We start from the raw sequence: 14,135 nt of genomic DNA, 5'->3' as shown, positions 1-14,135 counted from the left end.
TGCTTTTGAGCGCTCATGGTCTTTGGCATATCTAGGACAAGAACTCTGAAAATCCCATCCCTGTCCTTTCTATTTCAGCTAATTCTTTTCAAATAAAAACTCCCACTCTGTGGTGCTCAAGGCTCTCAAATGCTCTGAAATAGGAGGAAGGAGACTTACTGTACTGAAAGGATCTGCATGTCTTGGAATAAGACAGGAGTCCCTCAGAGATGCTTCTTAGAACATATTTTTATACAGATGCTCAGATACAAACCCTGCGCATAGTGTGTCATGACAGGTTCTCCTTAGAGTCCCCATAAGTCAAAAAGGACTTGGAGGTACACAACAACAACAACAACAACAACAACAAATCTGAAGGGTGCATGATTAGGCAATTTGCAATTTCACTCCTCAAGTTACTCTCTGGTAGTGAGCAAGAAAGGAATAGGATCCCACATAACTAGAGCATATGCAGATGCCCAAGGTGCAAATATGCACAGATTACACCAACTATGGAGGACAAACATACATATAATGTGTGGTGGTCTCCTAAATCGTGGACAGATAATGTGTGTGGCCCTCTGGATTTTGTAAAGAATATAACTTCCAACAGTCCTCACCATTACTTTCACTGGCTAGGGGTTGGTGGGAGTTGCAACAGAATAACACCAGGAAGACTCCATGATTCTCACTCTGATTAAGGACAGGACACCCAAAGTCCACCCAACAAGCCCCCCAGCCTCCTCCTAAAGGTTTTTTTTAATTAACACGACTTTGAGCAAATTTAGCCCTCAAGCCACACAGAAAGTCCCCAAATGTATGGAAATACTCCCAGCCCCCCTATACCTACACTGAGAATCCCATACTACTGCCAAATACCTCTGTTTTACTCTGCAGTAAATGGTGGTAGGAAATAATGTAGTATCACCTTCTGTCACCAGTTTGAGAGGGACTGCAGAGGAAAGTGGAGGTATTTGGGCTGGGAGTGGGGCCCATGCGGAAGGAATTTGGCTCCTGCCCCCCCCCCAATACAACTGCCCAATTGACAATGGTTCTTAAGCTTTTTACAGAACTCTTTATGAAAGTTAAGATCTGGTGCCTTGCATATCTCCCACAAAAAGCCGGGGGGGGGGAGGTTTCTGCAAGGATATTCCACCCCATGAAGGTAAAGATGATGACCATCTGTTGTTGAACCAAACTATTAAAATAACCTCCAGATCCCTACAAGCCTGCCAGGGATTTACAATTTATTGCCTTACAAAATATGCTCCTGTTCCTGTAACATTTCCACCCTTCCCAGCTCACCATGCTCTGCTCACTCCTGAAGAAAGGTCAGTTGCCACACACCTTTTTATAAGGACAAGAAAAGGACAAAAAGCAAAACAGTCTGTGGTTGTGCCATAACATCATCCCTAAGCCACTGTAAAGATACAGTAGAACTGTGATCAACAGCCTGATTTGTTAGCTGCAACTGGAGCCTTCAGGGATTTGGAAAAAGTGATGCAGCCACAAAGAAGCACATGAGCAGGGCTGCATACTAATGGAAAAACAAACAAATCCCATCAGTTTACAGGTTTCGTGCACTTCGGCACCAGAGCTGATTCCCTGCCTAGGGGCAGGGGAACTGAATTTGGAAAGACAGCCAGAATCTTGTTAGGGAGTTCTGTGCAAAGAGATAGTCACTACTTGCAAATGCCACATCCAACCCTCATCCCTGACCATTGCTAAGCCTCAGTGATGTTGCTGCTACCTTTTTCCTGGCCCAGAGGGAAGCAACCAGGCAGCACCTGGCAGCCAGGGAAGTGAAATTCAATTGCTCTGTCAGATCTCCAGCAACCTCATTTCTCTTCCCCCAGGACTCTGCTACCCAGCTCCATGCTTGATCCACTACACCACACTATTTCCTCTTATTTTGATTAAACAGATGTTCCAGACTGGTTTCTAGCTTGCAGAGACAGATGGTTAGGTGATAATAAGAAATTTTGCCCCTGGTGAAATCCAGAAGATATTGAAGGTTTCCACTTACGCAAAGACTGGCCTGACAGCATTATTCATGTTCCCGTAAGTGGCACGGCCCAGCAGTTCTCTGAAGCAGTTCTCAGCAAGCACAGCTGGATTCTCCTCTTTATCGCCGCCAGTTGGAGAAGAGGGTGGCCCGATTCGACTGCAAGATGACACAGAATCAGTTGGGATCATCAAGTTAGAATCATAGAATCACAGAGTTGGAAGAGACTTCAAGGGCCATTCAGTCCAACCCCTTTGTGCCATGTAGGAACTCTCAATCAAAGCATCCCCAACAGATGGCCATCCAGCCTCTGTTTAAAGACCTCCAAGAAGTCTCCACCAAAATCTCCAAGGAATACTGTCAAACAGCCCTTACTGTCAGGAAGTTCCTCCTAATGTTGAGGTGGAATCTCTTTTCCTGGAGCTTGCATCCATTGTTCCTGGTCCTGTTCTCTGGAGCAGCAGAAAACAAGCTTTCTCCCTCCTCAATATGACTTCAAATATTTAAACAGGGCTATCATATCACCTCTTAACCTTCTCTTCTCCAGACTAAACATCCCCAGCTTCCTGAGTCGTTCCTCATAGGACATGGTTTCCAGACCCTTCACCATTTTAGTTGCCCTCCTTTGGACACATGGCTCCAGTTTCTCAACATCCTTTCTGAATTGTGGCGCCCAGAACTGGACACAATATTCCAGGTGGGGCCTGACCAAAGCAGAATGCAGTGGCACTATTACTTCTCTTGATCTGGACACTATACTTTTATAGTTCTAACAAGGGCCTCATTTGTCCATGGTATATGATCTGAAGCAGGGGTGGGCAACAGCGGAAGGGTAGGGGCTGCATTATCCCACCCTCAGGAAACCTTGGAGGGACACATCCCCACCCACCCACCCAGTCCTGCAAAACTAAGAATAAAAGTAAAAATAAATTTTAAAATATGTTTTGGCTTCAAATGCCCCCAAATGTCCCCTAGGCATTATTTTCACCATGCATTGGTGCTTAATAACAGGAAGTAATGTCTGATTCAAAATAAAAGGGCCTAAATTGGCTGAAATGTGATGGGAAAGCACCCCACATCCCCATAGAAGGCATTTGGGAGCAATATATATATATTTTTCTTGATCATTTGATTTTTTTAAAACCCTGGGGAGAGGCCCAGGGGGACTCCGCACATAATGGAAATGCCCTCCATAGACCCTAGAGGTCGTTTTGAGGCATTCTGAATCAACAAATTAACTCCTGGAGGCCACAAAACAGCCCTGGGGGCTTTCTGGGACCAGCAGGCTGCACTTTGCCTGTCCCTGGTTTACAGAAAGGATATAGTTACTGCATCTCTGTCACATGGCCCCCTAGTCTCTTCTCAGTCACTCATTTTGCTCCCAAAAGCAGGGCAAGGTGGGAAAGGAACCCAGACATCTGGGAGACAGACCTACCTGTCAACATCTTCTATTTTCTGCATGTTAAAAAGCAATGAGGGAACAATCTTGTCCATGTGCTGAGGCTCCCATATGGTGGCTCGGAGCTCATCATTCACAGTTTTGCGAACCACCCCCTGGATGCCTCTGATTCCAGCAATTCGGATCCTGGCAGGAAAAGCAATGGCATTTTCATAAAAGGAAGGAAGGAAGAAGAGTGGGAACAGAAGGCCTGAAGGTTTACTTTGCCAGCCGGCAGCTGGCCTGGCAAATCCAATGGCTGAGACTCAGGAACAAAGACATATAGGATAGCTTTTGATGACATTACAAGGGCATGATGAACAAACAAAAACAAGAGTCAGCATATTTCTGGGTGGGGGTAATTGTTTTCAGTTTTATGTTCTGTTTTGACCTGTGGAGTGAGCTCAGTTTCCCTTTAATGTCACTTGATCCACAAATTGCAGTCGAAGACCTGGCATCCCCTGAAAAAGCATATGATGAAACTTCACTGAGCATGCTTGGCAAAGCATTTTTCTAGGGAGATTTCTGGCCCTGTCACCAAATATGGCTTCAATAACCAGGGATTTTTAGGGAATCAATATGAAGAGTGCTCAGAAACTTCAGTTGGCCCCAAAAGCTGCAGCCAGATTGTTGACTGGGACTGGCTACAAGGACTGGCGACTGTTTCTTTGCTGCTACAGCTCCACTGGCTGCTGGGATTTTTCGGAGCGCAATTTCATAGTGCTGGTTATGATTTTAAAAGCCCTATGCAGCCCAGATCCAGGATACCTGAAGGGACCATATCTTTCCCATGCTCTTAGTATCTTTGGGGAAGGCCCTTCTGTCAGTCCTACTGCTTTCCCAGGCATATTTAGAGGGTAGAAGGGAAGACAGTGTCTTCTCAGTGGCTGCTCCCAGACTTTAAAGCTCTCTCCCTAAATAGCCTAGGATGGCAAGTTATCTGTTAGCAAGTGAAAACTTTCCTATTCCAACAGGTGTTACGGAATTGCCTGCAATAGGCTTTTAATAGTGTGCTGTTTGTTTTTATATCCTGTCTATTAATGAATTTTTAAATGTTCGTAATTCTATAAATTGTTTAATTGCATTTAAAATTAATTTAAAACGTATTTTAGAGATGTTTTTGTATGTTTAGTATGCTTTTAATCTATTCTGGTTTAAATATTTTGTAAACTGCCCTGAGGAGTGCTATCATGGTGTAGTAGTTTGAGTGCTGGACTGGGACTCTGGAAGACCAGGGTTCAATCCCCACCAAGCCATGGAAACCCACTGGGTGACCTTGGGCAAGTCATACTCTCTCAGCCTCAAGGGAAGGCAAAAGCAAAAACCCATCTGAACAAATCTTGCTAAGAAAACTCCCTGAGGGTTGTAGGTTGCCGTAAGTTGGAAATGACTTGAAGGCATACAGCAGCAGCAGCAGCAACAACAACAACAACAACAACAACAACAACAAGCTGCCCTGAGTCCAACTGCTGTGATTATTAATTTCATTTATATCCCACCTTGCTCCATACAAGATCCAAGGAAAAAGAAGGGATACAAATAAATAAATAAACAAATCCCCAAAGGTGTTCCCACCCATCCATACACCCAGGTTATCCTGTACATTTTTACTTACTCATTCCGTATTTCCGGGTCATTATGGCAAGAATGGCACATGGCACTGAAGCGAGATACAAAGAAGTCATAGCGGCGGTGGTAGGAAGGTGTGTCCTCTTCAATGTTTGCAAACTTGACAAACTGCAGGAGAGGAGAAAGGAAAAATGCTTCAGAGAACATGAATGAGCTGAGTCTTAGTATCTTCCAGCCTCCTAAAATGCAGCACTCCCCAATTACAGTTACAATTATTTATTGATTCACATGCCATCTTTCACCCAGAACCGAGACTCAAGGTGGCTTACAAAAATTAAACGATGCAGATCAAAACATGTATCAGTTAAAACATTTAAAAAGTTAAAATAGAATTAAACAGTTAACAGAATTTAGAGCAATTTAAAACGGTTTACATGTGTGGCTCTATGGAAAAGTTTAATGTCTGATTCTCAAGCACTAGTTCTGGGCACAGGTCATTCAGCCAGGTAAGTATGAAATTTAGTAAATCACCCTTTTTAGCATATTCAGGGTCCTCCCTAAGGCAAATATTAAAACATCTCCCCTTGTTCTCAAGATTCTCAATCTTATTGTTGAGATATTTTCCTCTAAGTGTTGAAATCTGTTATTGTGCAAAATGCTTTTTAAAAAGGGAGTTTGTTACGAATCATAACTTTTGCAGATTCCTATGCTGAGGATCAGTCTTTCTGACAGTCCTTTATTAAATTTTCTCTGAGTTCTTCTAATAATTCTGGGAACAGTGGGTCTGCTGTCATCTGGGACCCGCTTCTTCCCCTTCCCTCCTCTGTTCAGGACATGAATAGTATAGCCCTGTTAGTCTGTAGTAGAATCGATATGTAGAATCAATATGTAGAAACAAGTTGGCAGCATGAGCTTTTGTAGACTTTAGTCTATTTCCTCAGATGCATTTGGTGAGGAATGCATCTGAGTAAACTGACTTAAGTCTAAGAAAGCTCATACTGCCAACTTGTTTCTTTCAGTTAATCTCAAAGGTACTACAAGATCTCTCTACATACTTAGTCTGCAGTATTGTCCTCACTTTCTGCTGCCAATCCAGACTCCTTTGCTGAATGGTAGCAGTATGAAATCAGTTGATCCGCAGTCCTCTTTGTTCCCAGCAGCAGAGATTACTTTTGCTGAATTCTTTTCTAATCAGTAATGTACTCCACTATCAAAAAATTAAGGGGCCTTGACCAGCTTTCCTTCTATGCATCCAGCATAACAGCCACATGCATCCCCTTCAAGTTGTTTCTGACTTATAGAAACCTTAAGGTGAATCAATCACAGGGCTCTCTTGGCAAGATTTGTTCAGCAGGGGTTTGTCGTCATTGCCTTCCTCTGAGGTTGAGAGAGTGTGGCTTGCCCAAAGTCATCCAGTGGGTTTTCATGGCTGAACAGAGATTCAAACTCTGATCTCCTAGAGTTCTAGTCCAACAGAAGTACCCAAGTAAACACAAACCAAAGAGGAATTAGTACCAAACCACAAAAATAAGCATATAATGCAATTAAACTATGTATGGCTGTTTATATACACATGTAATAATGAAACTTACAATGCAAATTTGGTTCAGTATGTATCAACAACTATATTACATAGATAAATTAAACAGAGTAGTATACAGAAAGGAATACTTCCCAATTGTTGAAAATGAATTACAGTATTATCAACCACAGTCCACAATTGTAGAAATTGTCAGCAGACAGCACCATTTGTTAGAATATCCCTAGATAATTTTCTTTTCTGTTTCGCCAGAAGATAAGCTTCTTCAATTGTATAATCAGCTATGTATTACATGTGTACATAAGCAGCCATACATAATTTAATTGCATTATACACCTGTTTTTGTGGTCTGGTTCTAGTCCAACGCTCAAATCACTACATCATGCTGGCTCTCTTTCAAGTTAAAATGCTGGACATAAGTGTTTTCATGCTGTTGGGTTTTTGTTTTGTTTTGAAGCAACACAAGGAAGATCTGAGCTGAGCACCACAGAGGGAACATTAGTTTTGAACCCACCTGGGCTCTCTAACTCTGTTCTTCAATTCACCCCATCCACCTGGTTCTGGGGAGCATTCATTCTCACACTAAGCTTGAGTCTCAGTGACATTTTAGCTATTTATAGAGCACATTCCTGCAAAATGCAGACTTTTGGAGTCACAGTGGCTAGATTCTGTTACTATGAAACTGTATCACAGGTGGTATAGCATGACAACCAGGATGCAGAAGCCCATGGTATACTCATCACTAATGCAGCAATAATGATGAGGTAACAGAATACCTTCCACTCAGCAGATAAGGCACACCAAGCTTCAATTTAAAGTCTTGCTCATACCTACTGAAGAAATGTAAAGTAAGTTCTTGGCTTTGCATCTAATGGACAGAGATGTCTGTAATACAGCCCAGAAGCAAAGGAACAGAAAAGCAAAGATAGTCTTCCAGTGGTTTATCCATAGCTCAGGATAGCTGTCTAGATGCTAAGCTAGCTAGGAGAAACTATGTCTTCTGAAAGCATTTTATATGTGATCACTGTGAGTAACCAATTTTCAATTTCATTCCATGGTTGGAGAAGGGAGCAGCTTCATCTCCCCAACCTAGGTTGCTCTTGTGAATGAGTATTTCTTAATACACCTGAATGAGATTTTCTTTATGGGCAGGAAACCTATATATCTTCTAAACTCATTCTATATTTAGAAGCTGGTTCACCCACCAACAGCTTCATTTCTATGGCCCGTTCCACACGGGCGTAAAGTACGTCCCCAGGATGTACTAGGGTTAAGAAAGGGTTCCTTTAAGCATGCCCCAACCCTAGTATGTCCTGGGGACGTACAAAATGGTGGCGCCTGTTCTACACGTCCCGCAACGGAAGTGACGTCACGAGTGCGCCATTGGCCACTTGCGGCACCACTTCCAGGGCGCAAAAAGAAGCCGCTTTTTGTGGCTTCTTTTTGTTGCGTCCGGTAACCACACGGTTTGACCGCTGCGGTTCCCGGACGCAGCAACCGGCAGCGCCGGCAGACCGCTGTTTTCAGGCGGTCTGTAACGTGCCTAAGAAAAACAAGATAAACCTCCCACTACCTACTAATCAGTGAATGGGGCAAAGCTTTGGGCAACTTTTCACTTTCCTGAATCATGATGAGGGCAGCATCTTGCTCATTTTTCTTTTAATTCAGTCACCTGCACTTTTTTGTATTATTACTAACAGATCACCGAAAAGATGCTAACACATTAGAAAGTTTAAACAAGCTGAAGGCCATGCCTTCATTAAGCAGCGGTTCGTCACATCTCCAAATTCAAGGCTATTATATAGAACCATAGACTTGGAAGCAACCTGAAGCACAACCTCCTGCCAGTGCAGGAATCCACGCCTAAAGTATCTCTGAGAGATGGCCATTTGACCTCTGTTTAGAGACCTCAATTAAGAGCCCACTACCATCTGAGGCAATCCATTGCACTGTCAAATAGCTCTTATTGTCAGGATGTTCTGTCTAATGTTTAGGTTGAATCTCTTCCTTCTAATTTGAATCCACTGATTTATGTCCTAGTTTCTGTGGCACTAGGAAAAAAACAGCAGGGTCCCCCCTTCCATGTGCCTGGGAGTGGTACCATATTTATGCCAATTGTCTACAACAGGTTTTTGCTTTCCTGAAAACTTGCTGTGTACCTTCAGCTTGGGGACTGGCACTGGCCCACAGATCACCACTTTAAGTAGCACTGTGCTACATGATATCCCTTCAGATATTTAGTGATGGCTATCATACCTCTCAGTCTTCTCTCCCAAGGTAAACATACCAAATTCCTTAAGCTATTCCTCACAAGGCTTTTGGTTTTCATTCCTATGAGCATCTTGGCCCCCCTCTTCTGTATCCCAGCTTGTCCTAAACTGCAGCTGGACTACACTGCCAAGGAGCGACTGTGAATTGCCAACTCCTGTTTCCCTATGCATATTTCACTGCAGGCATACAGGGACAAGCACCAATGCAGCTATTAGCAGGCTTCTGCACACAGGTGCTTGTAAATAATGTTGTTCCTCTCTGCCCGTCACAAGCTGCATTCTTCCCCAAGATGCTGTCAGAGCACAAAAAATGCAAGGCAATTTCACTCACCGAGTTGGTTCCCAAAACTTGAAGCTTGGGCTCTCCAGACTCCAGCAGCTTGGCCACCATGTGGAGGAAGCTTTCTACAAACGGCTTGATGCTTTGAGAATGGCAAGCCATTAGGAGCTGATCCAGGGCTTCCATGGCGATGAAGACATATCTGAGAGCCAATTGAAACCAAATAGGTAAGTCCTTTACAAGAGTAGCTCTGTGCATCAATCTACAGGCAGTACAAAGTCCTTAAGACATTATTTCTAGGTGGCCTGCACCCACGTATCTGTGCTAATGTGTGGTGCACTGACAGACTGAGAGGAAAGAGAACCCACACACTTCTCATTTACAAACACAACCCTGTCCGCTTGCTGCAGGAGATTCTTATTCACTTCCAGGAAAAGAGGCAAGTAGCTTTCCACCACAGGTCAACAATGGAAACACAAACAGTGACATGGTAAAAATAGGCACAAAACATTTGAAGTGGGTTAGAGAAGCATTTGGACCTTACCCATAGCGGTGTCTGACAACATCCCGGCTCAGCCGCTCTGCTAAATAGGCACCAATTCGGTCAAGCTTCTCTGGGGCAGAGACAGCATAGAAAGTCAGCTTCTCCATGTCAGCTTTGACAAGGCCATCCTGAAAGGATGGAAGTCTCAGAATAAATAAATGTAATGATATGAGATATGAAATATGAGTGAAACTGTAACTTTAAATTTATTTAAAATTAAAATAAAATAAAATAGATGTACTAATAATGAAACTATAATGATTTAAGAATAATGATAAATAATACAGTTTAATGATCATGGAATGGAATGATTTAATGAACTTCAATCATATGCAGTCTTTACTAATGTCACAGGCACATGACCATGTTAAGAACTTCAAATGAAGTGCCACCTTCAGTCCCCGTTTAAGGGCAAAAGTGGAGCATAAATAAAAATGACAATATGATCCTATGATTCTATGATAATGACAACAGCAGCAGAAGATGACAAGGTGGCTACAGTTTTCCAGTTAATTGCTTTTTGAGAAAATAATATCCTTCAACAGAAGGATAACCCCACAGAAAGGCTGCTGAATTCCCTGCAACTGGCTGCCATATTCTCTGTATGTCCATTGCTGGAACCATAGAAGTAAAATAAAGGACCTTCTCCACAGGGTTCTCAGCTCTGGAATTTCCTCACAAGGGAGGCTCATTTAATTGACTCTTTTCTGACATTCAAAAGGCTTGTGGGGATCATACAGAAAAGTCTTTGGAAATCAGAAAATCAGTATTAATTTAGTGCTGCATGGATTATTGATTTTAGTTATCTGGAATGTGAATTTCAAATTGTACTGCACATACAGTCAGCCCACCATAACCAGAGATTCTTTATCCATGGATTCAAGCATCCATGGCTTGAAAATATTCCAAAAAAGATAAAGTCCAAAAAGCAAACCTTGATTTTGCCGTTTTATATTAGGGACATCATTTTACTATGCCATTATATTTAATGGGACTTGTGCATCCACAGATTTTGGTATCCATGGGGGGGACAGGGGGCTACAATGAACAATTAGCCAGCCAGCCATCCTTGTGAAAATGCACTTAAAATGTGGTGAACCCTCACTTACTTTGGGGTCTTCGGGGAATATGTTATCCACCAGGCGCTTGTAACGGGGACGCAAGGCAGCACAGCAGCAGCAAACTCCTGAAAAAACAACTGCTATGAGAACCAAGCTGTTGAGAGATGGAGACTTTAGTTTTTTGTGTGTTTTTCGGGCTAAGTGGCCATGTTCTAGCAGAGTTTCTTCCTGACGTTTTGCCAGCATCTGTGGCTGGCATCTTCAGAGATGCCAGCCACATCTCTAGAACATGGCCACTTAGCCCAAAAACCCCACAAAAAACTATGGATGCCGGCCATGAAAGCCTTCAGCTTCACAGATGGAAACTTTGCTTCAAAAGGAGTATCAATTTGAAATGTCACCACTGCTGAATATATTAAACTTCTGCAGATTTGTGGAAATGTGTCTCAGATATATCATCAGTAAGCATAATTTTGATGGGGAAAACAAAGAAGGGAGCAGATGCACAAATCGAGGTGCAAAAGTGAAGACTTGGAGACCAGATCCTCTCACAAAATACTTCTGACTTGAGATTACTGATGACAACAAAAGCATTATGGAGATACTGTGCAGCTTCAAAAACTCATTTAAAATCACCTTATAATGCTTAGGGATGCACTTCCTAATGAGTAACATGATGAAAAATTATGTCCACACATACCTAAGAACATGCTTTGATTACTTTTAACTTCAAACATAATCAACACACACACAGAGACTATTTGATACAGAACAGAAACCACTGCAAGAACATCTGCAGGTCCATGCATTTAGCATGCACAAAGTTGTAAATAGATTTCAGAATCCAGCACCAATTCCACCATATCCTGCAACTGTTCTGATTTGGCAGAAAGGAAGAGTCCTAATTAATCCTTCGTCGTCCCACTTGCCCAACTGCTTATAAAAGGTCCCAGTTTCTCTGTCATCCTCCCCCTTTGTCCTCAGCTTACTACAATGCCACTACAATCTGAGTTCAAAGCACAAAAGTAGTTGCACTCAATTAACTCAGCAGGAGGGAGAGGAGAGGAGGAGTGGAATCTTGCCCTTCCCAGAAGGTCTAGTCCAAAACAAACCGCTGCAGTCTCTCCTAGCTTGTGTGTTCCTCCTCATTCGTAACTCTTGCCGCTTGACCACACTCTGATGTTACTTGACTACATGTGTCCCAGTTTTCATCTATGCAATGTTGAAGGGTATGATTTCACGAGTGATTCTATGAAATAAAACTAGCATTAAACTAACAGTAATTTTTCTTCTGGGGAAGATATTGAGGAAATAAGAGGACTGGAATGGAAGCGGAGAGAGAATGATCTCCTTTTGTTCCATTGGCCAAAGCAGTTCCATCAGCAAAGCTGCCTCGTTGAATCCTGGTCTATATTTACAATGAAGCCCCTGAGAACGATGGCAGAAATTCAAAGATCTTATTTACCTGGAGGAAAAGGTAGCACCAACAAACTAAAGGGGTCTTTCCATAAAAACACACACTCAGTGCCTGGAAATATATGTGAACTGTTGAGCCTAATTCTGTTCCAGACCATGGATACCTCTAATTTGACTGGCCAGACTTAATGAGTACAGTGAAAATGTATTCTTTATCAATTTCTTGATTTTTAAAAAATAAATGTAAACATTCCTTTACACTGATATGAAATGTCCTTAATTTTCATTAAATATTGATAATGCTAGAACCAGAATACTAGAACAGAGAAGATCTGGAAGATGAATCAAAGGCTGGAAAATTTCATCCCTGGATTCTTCAAAATTTATTTAGCCAAATTATAACATACTAAAATGGAAGTCTCTGAATTTGTGGAGCACATAATGATTATACAATTAAAGTGAATTAAGCAGACCATCTATAAGTCTTCTTAATAAATATTAACAGATTCAAAGCTACTGCAAGCTGCTTTCATAGAGTATGAAACAGCCCACTAAAGAATTCTAGAAAGTTTAACCTTAAGGCATACATTTGTCCTTCTTTATATGCAATATCTTTCCCTAACTCCTCTACATATTGCTAACTTCAGGCTATGGGGTAAGCAAAACTAGCTTCCAAATGGTGAAATTTCCAAGATTTCAATACAAAACACACTAGCAGATGTCTTCAGATAGCTTACCAAACTAAGAAAATATCTATTCTACCAAACAAATAGGCATTAAGGCTAAGGAGCTATATAGAGATAGTAACATGCCAGCAACCGGTCCACACAATAACAACGCGGATATACCTGGAGAGTATGTGTCTGGGGAAACATGTAAAAGGAAACAAACAAGATGATGCTTGAAATTACATCAGCTGTAAAATTAAGCGCACAATTTTTCTATGTGAATGTTCTGAAAAGGAGATTTATGTTAAAACTGTTTTACAAGGGGCATTATAATATTTAACTCTTTCAAATAAAGAATAACCCAATAGGCCAGGTTAAAGAAAAAGAAAAACCTGAACTGCACCAACTGAAGGTGAAGAGAGGAGTTCTGTGCACGGCACACAGTTATTTTCCAGATGCTCTGGAGAAAGCTTCACTCTTTCTCATCAGCATAAGAGAACAGGAAGGAATAAGCAGGTCGGATGGCTGAAGAGTCCACCTACCAAAACACACACATGGTCCAGGCTCCCAAGCAGGATTGTAGTCGTAGGATTTTTCTTGGTCGGCTACTGGAACGGCTACGTATGTCTTCATCTTGCTCTTTCCCAGCTCCTGCAATTCTACCTTTCTGCAGCTGCACCTGTCCACCTTCCTACCACCCTCCAGTGCAAGCTTTGCAAAGCCTAATTCCAGGACAGGCAACAGAGCGCTTATGCGATGAGCCCTGCGTGTGACAAGGTGCCCAACGCATGTGAGCCCCGTGTATCCAATTCCCTTAACAATGCCAAGTCGCTGGAAAGAAAAGCATCCGGACGGCCCCATGTGGCAGGTACGTAACCTGGTCTGCCCATTTGGTAATGAATGCACAACTGGAGAATTGATACAGATTGAAAGAAAAACAGGCATGGATGCTTAGAAAGGACAAGGTTATGAAGATGAAAAACCTTGCCTACAAGTTGACACCTGTCTCCCAAATTGCTTATTTTTTAAATAAGGACAAAATTCTTCCTGGATGGCTAATGGTACCAAGGATTTCTCCAGCTCTGGATTTCAACATTTTAGCTCTAATAATGAACATCCTCTGTGCATACAGGTGCACCTCCGTTGATGAAGTAGGTGTGTTCCCAGTATTCATTTATTTTTTACAAAGGCAGAAATAACATGAAAAGGACAGGTATAAGTCCCTAGACCACACACAAGCACTTTGTAGAAGTTGGAAAGCTTTCTAACTTCTAAAACATGCTGGTGGAGAGCGGCTGGGACCTGGACTGATTGCGGGAGGCGATTTGGTGGTGATTCAGTGTGTGATCATCCCCGCCTCCATCT

General features: G+C 42.3%; 1 protein-coding gene across 2 annotated transcripts in view; it reads right to left on the bottom strand.

The window, feature by feature from the left end:
* The window catches only part of LOC149317746 (protein EFR3 homolog A), a 66,128-nt gene that overhangs the window by 31,571 nt on the left and 20,422 nt on the right, over positions 1 to 14,135 (bottom strand). For both annotated transcript variants that reach the window (XM_089518140.1, XM_089518139.1), the window contains exons 3-8: positions 10,735 to 10,811; positions 9,626 to 9,753; positions 9,133 to 9,283; positions 5,038 to 5,159; positions 3,420 to 3,569; positions 2,006 to 2,143 (exon numbers count right to left, since the gene is read on the bottom strand). In XM_089518140.1, the coding sequence (XP_089374266.1) occupies positions 2,006 to 2,143; positions 3,420 to 3,569; positions 5,038 to 5,159; positions 9,133 to 9,283; positions 9,626 to 9,753; positions 10,735 to 10,811 (766 nt within the window). The remainder of the gene's footprint in view (positions 1 to 2,005; positions 2,144 to 3,419; positions 3,570 to 5,037; positions 5,160 to 9,132; positions 9,284 to 9,625; positions 9,754 to 10,734; positions 10,812 to 14,135) is intronic.

This window comes from Sceloporus occidentalis, unplaced genomic scaffold, assembly GCF_023333645.1.
Source record: "Sceloporus occidentalis isolate IW3139 unplaced genomic scaffold, rSceOcc1.0.p SCAF_3, whole genome shotgun sequence".
NCBI lineage: Eukaryota > Metazoa > Chordata > Lepidosauria > Squamata > Phrynosomatidae > Sceloporus > Sceloporus occidentalis.
This window is presented reverse-complemented; position numbering and strand designations above follow the sequence as displayed.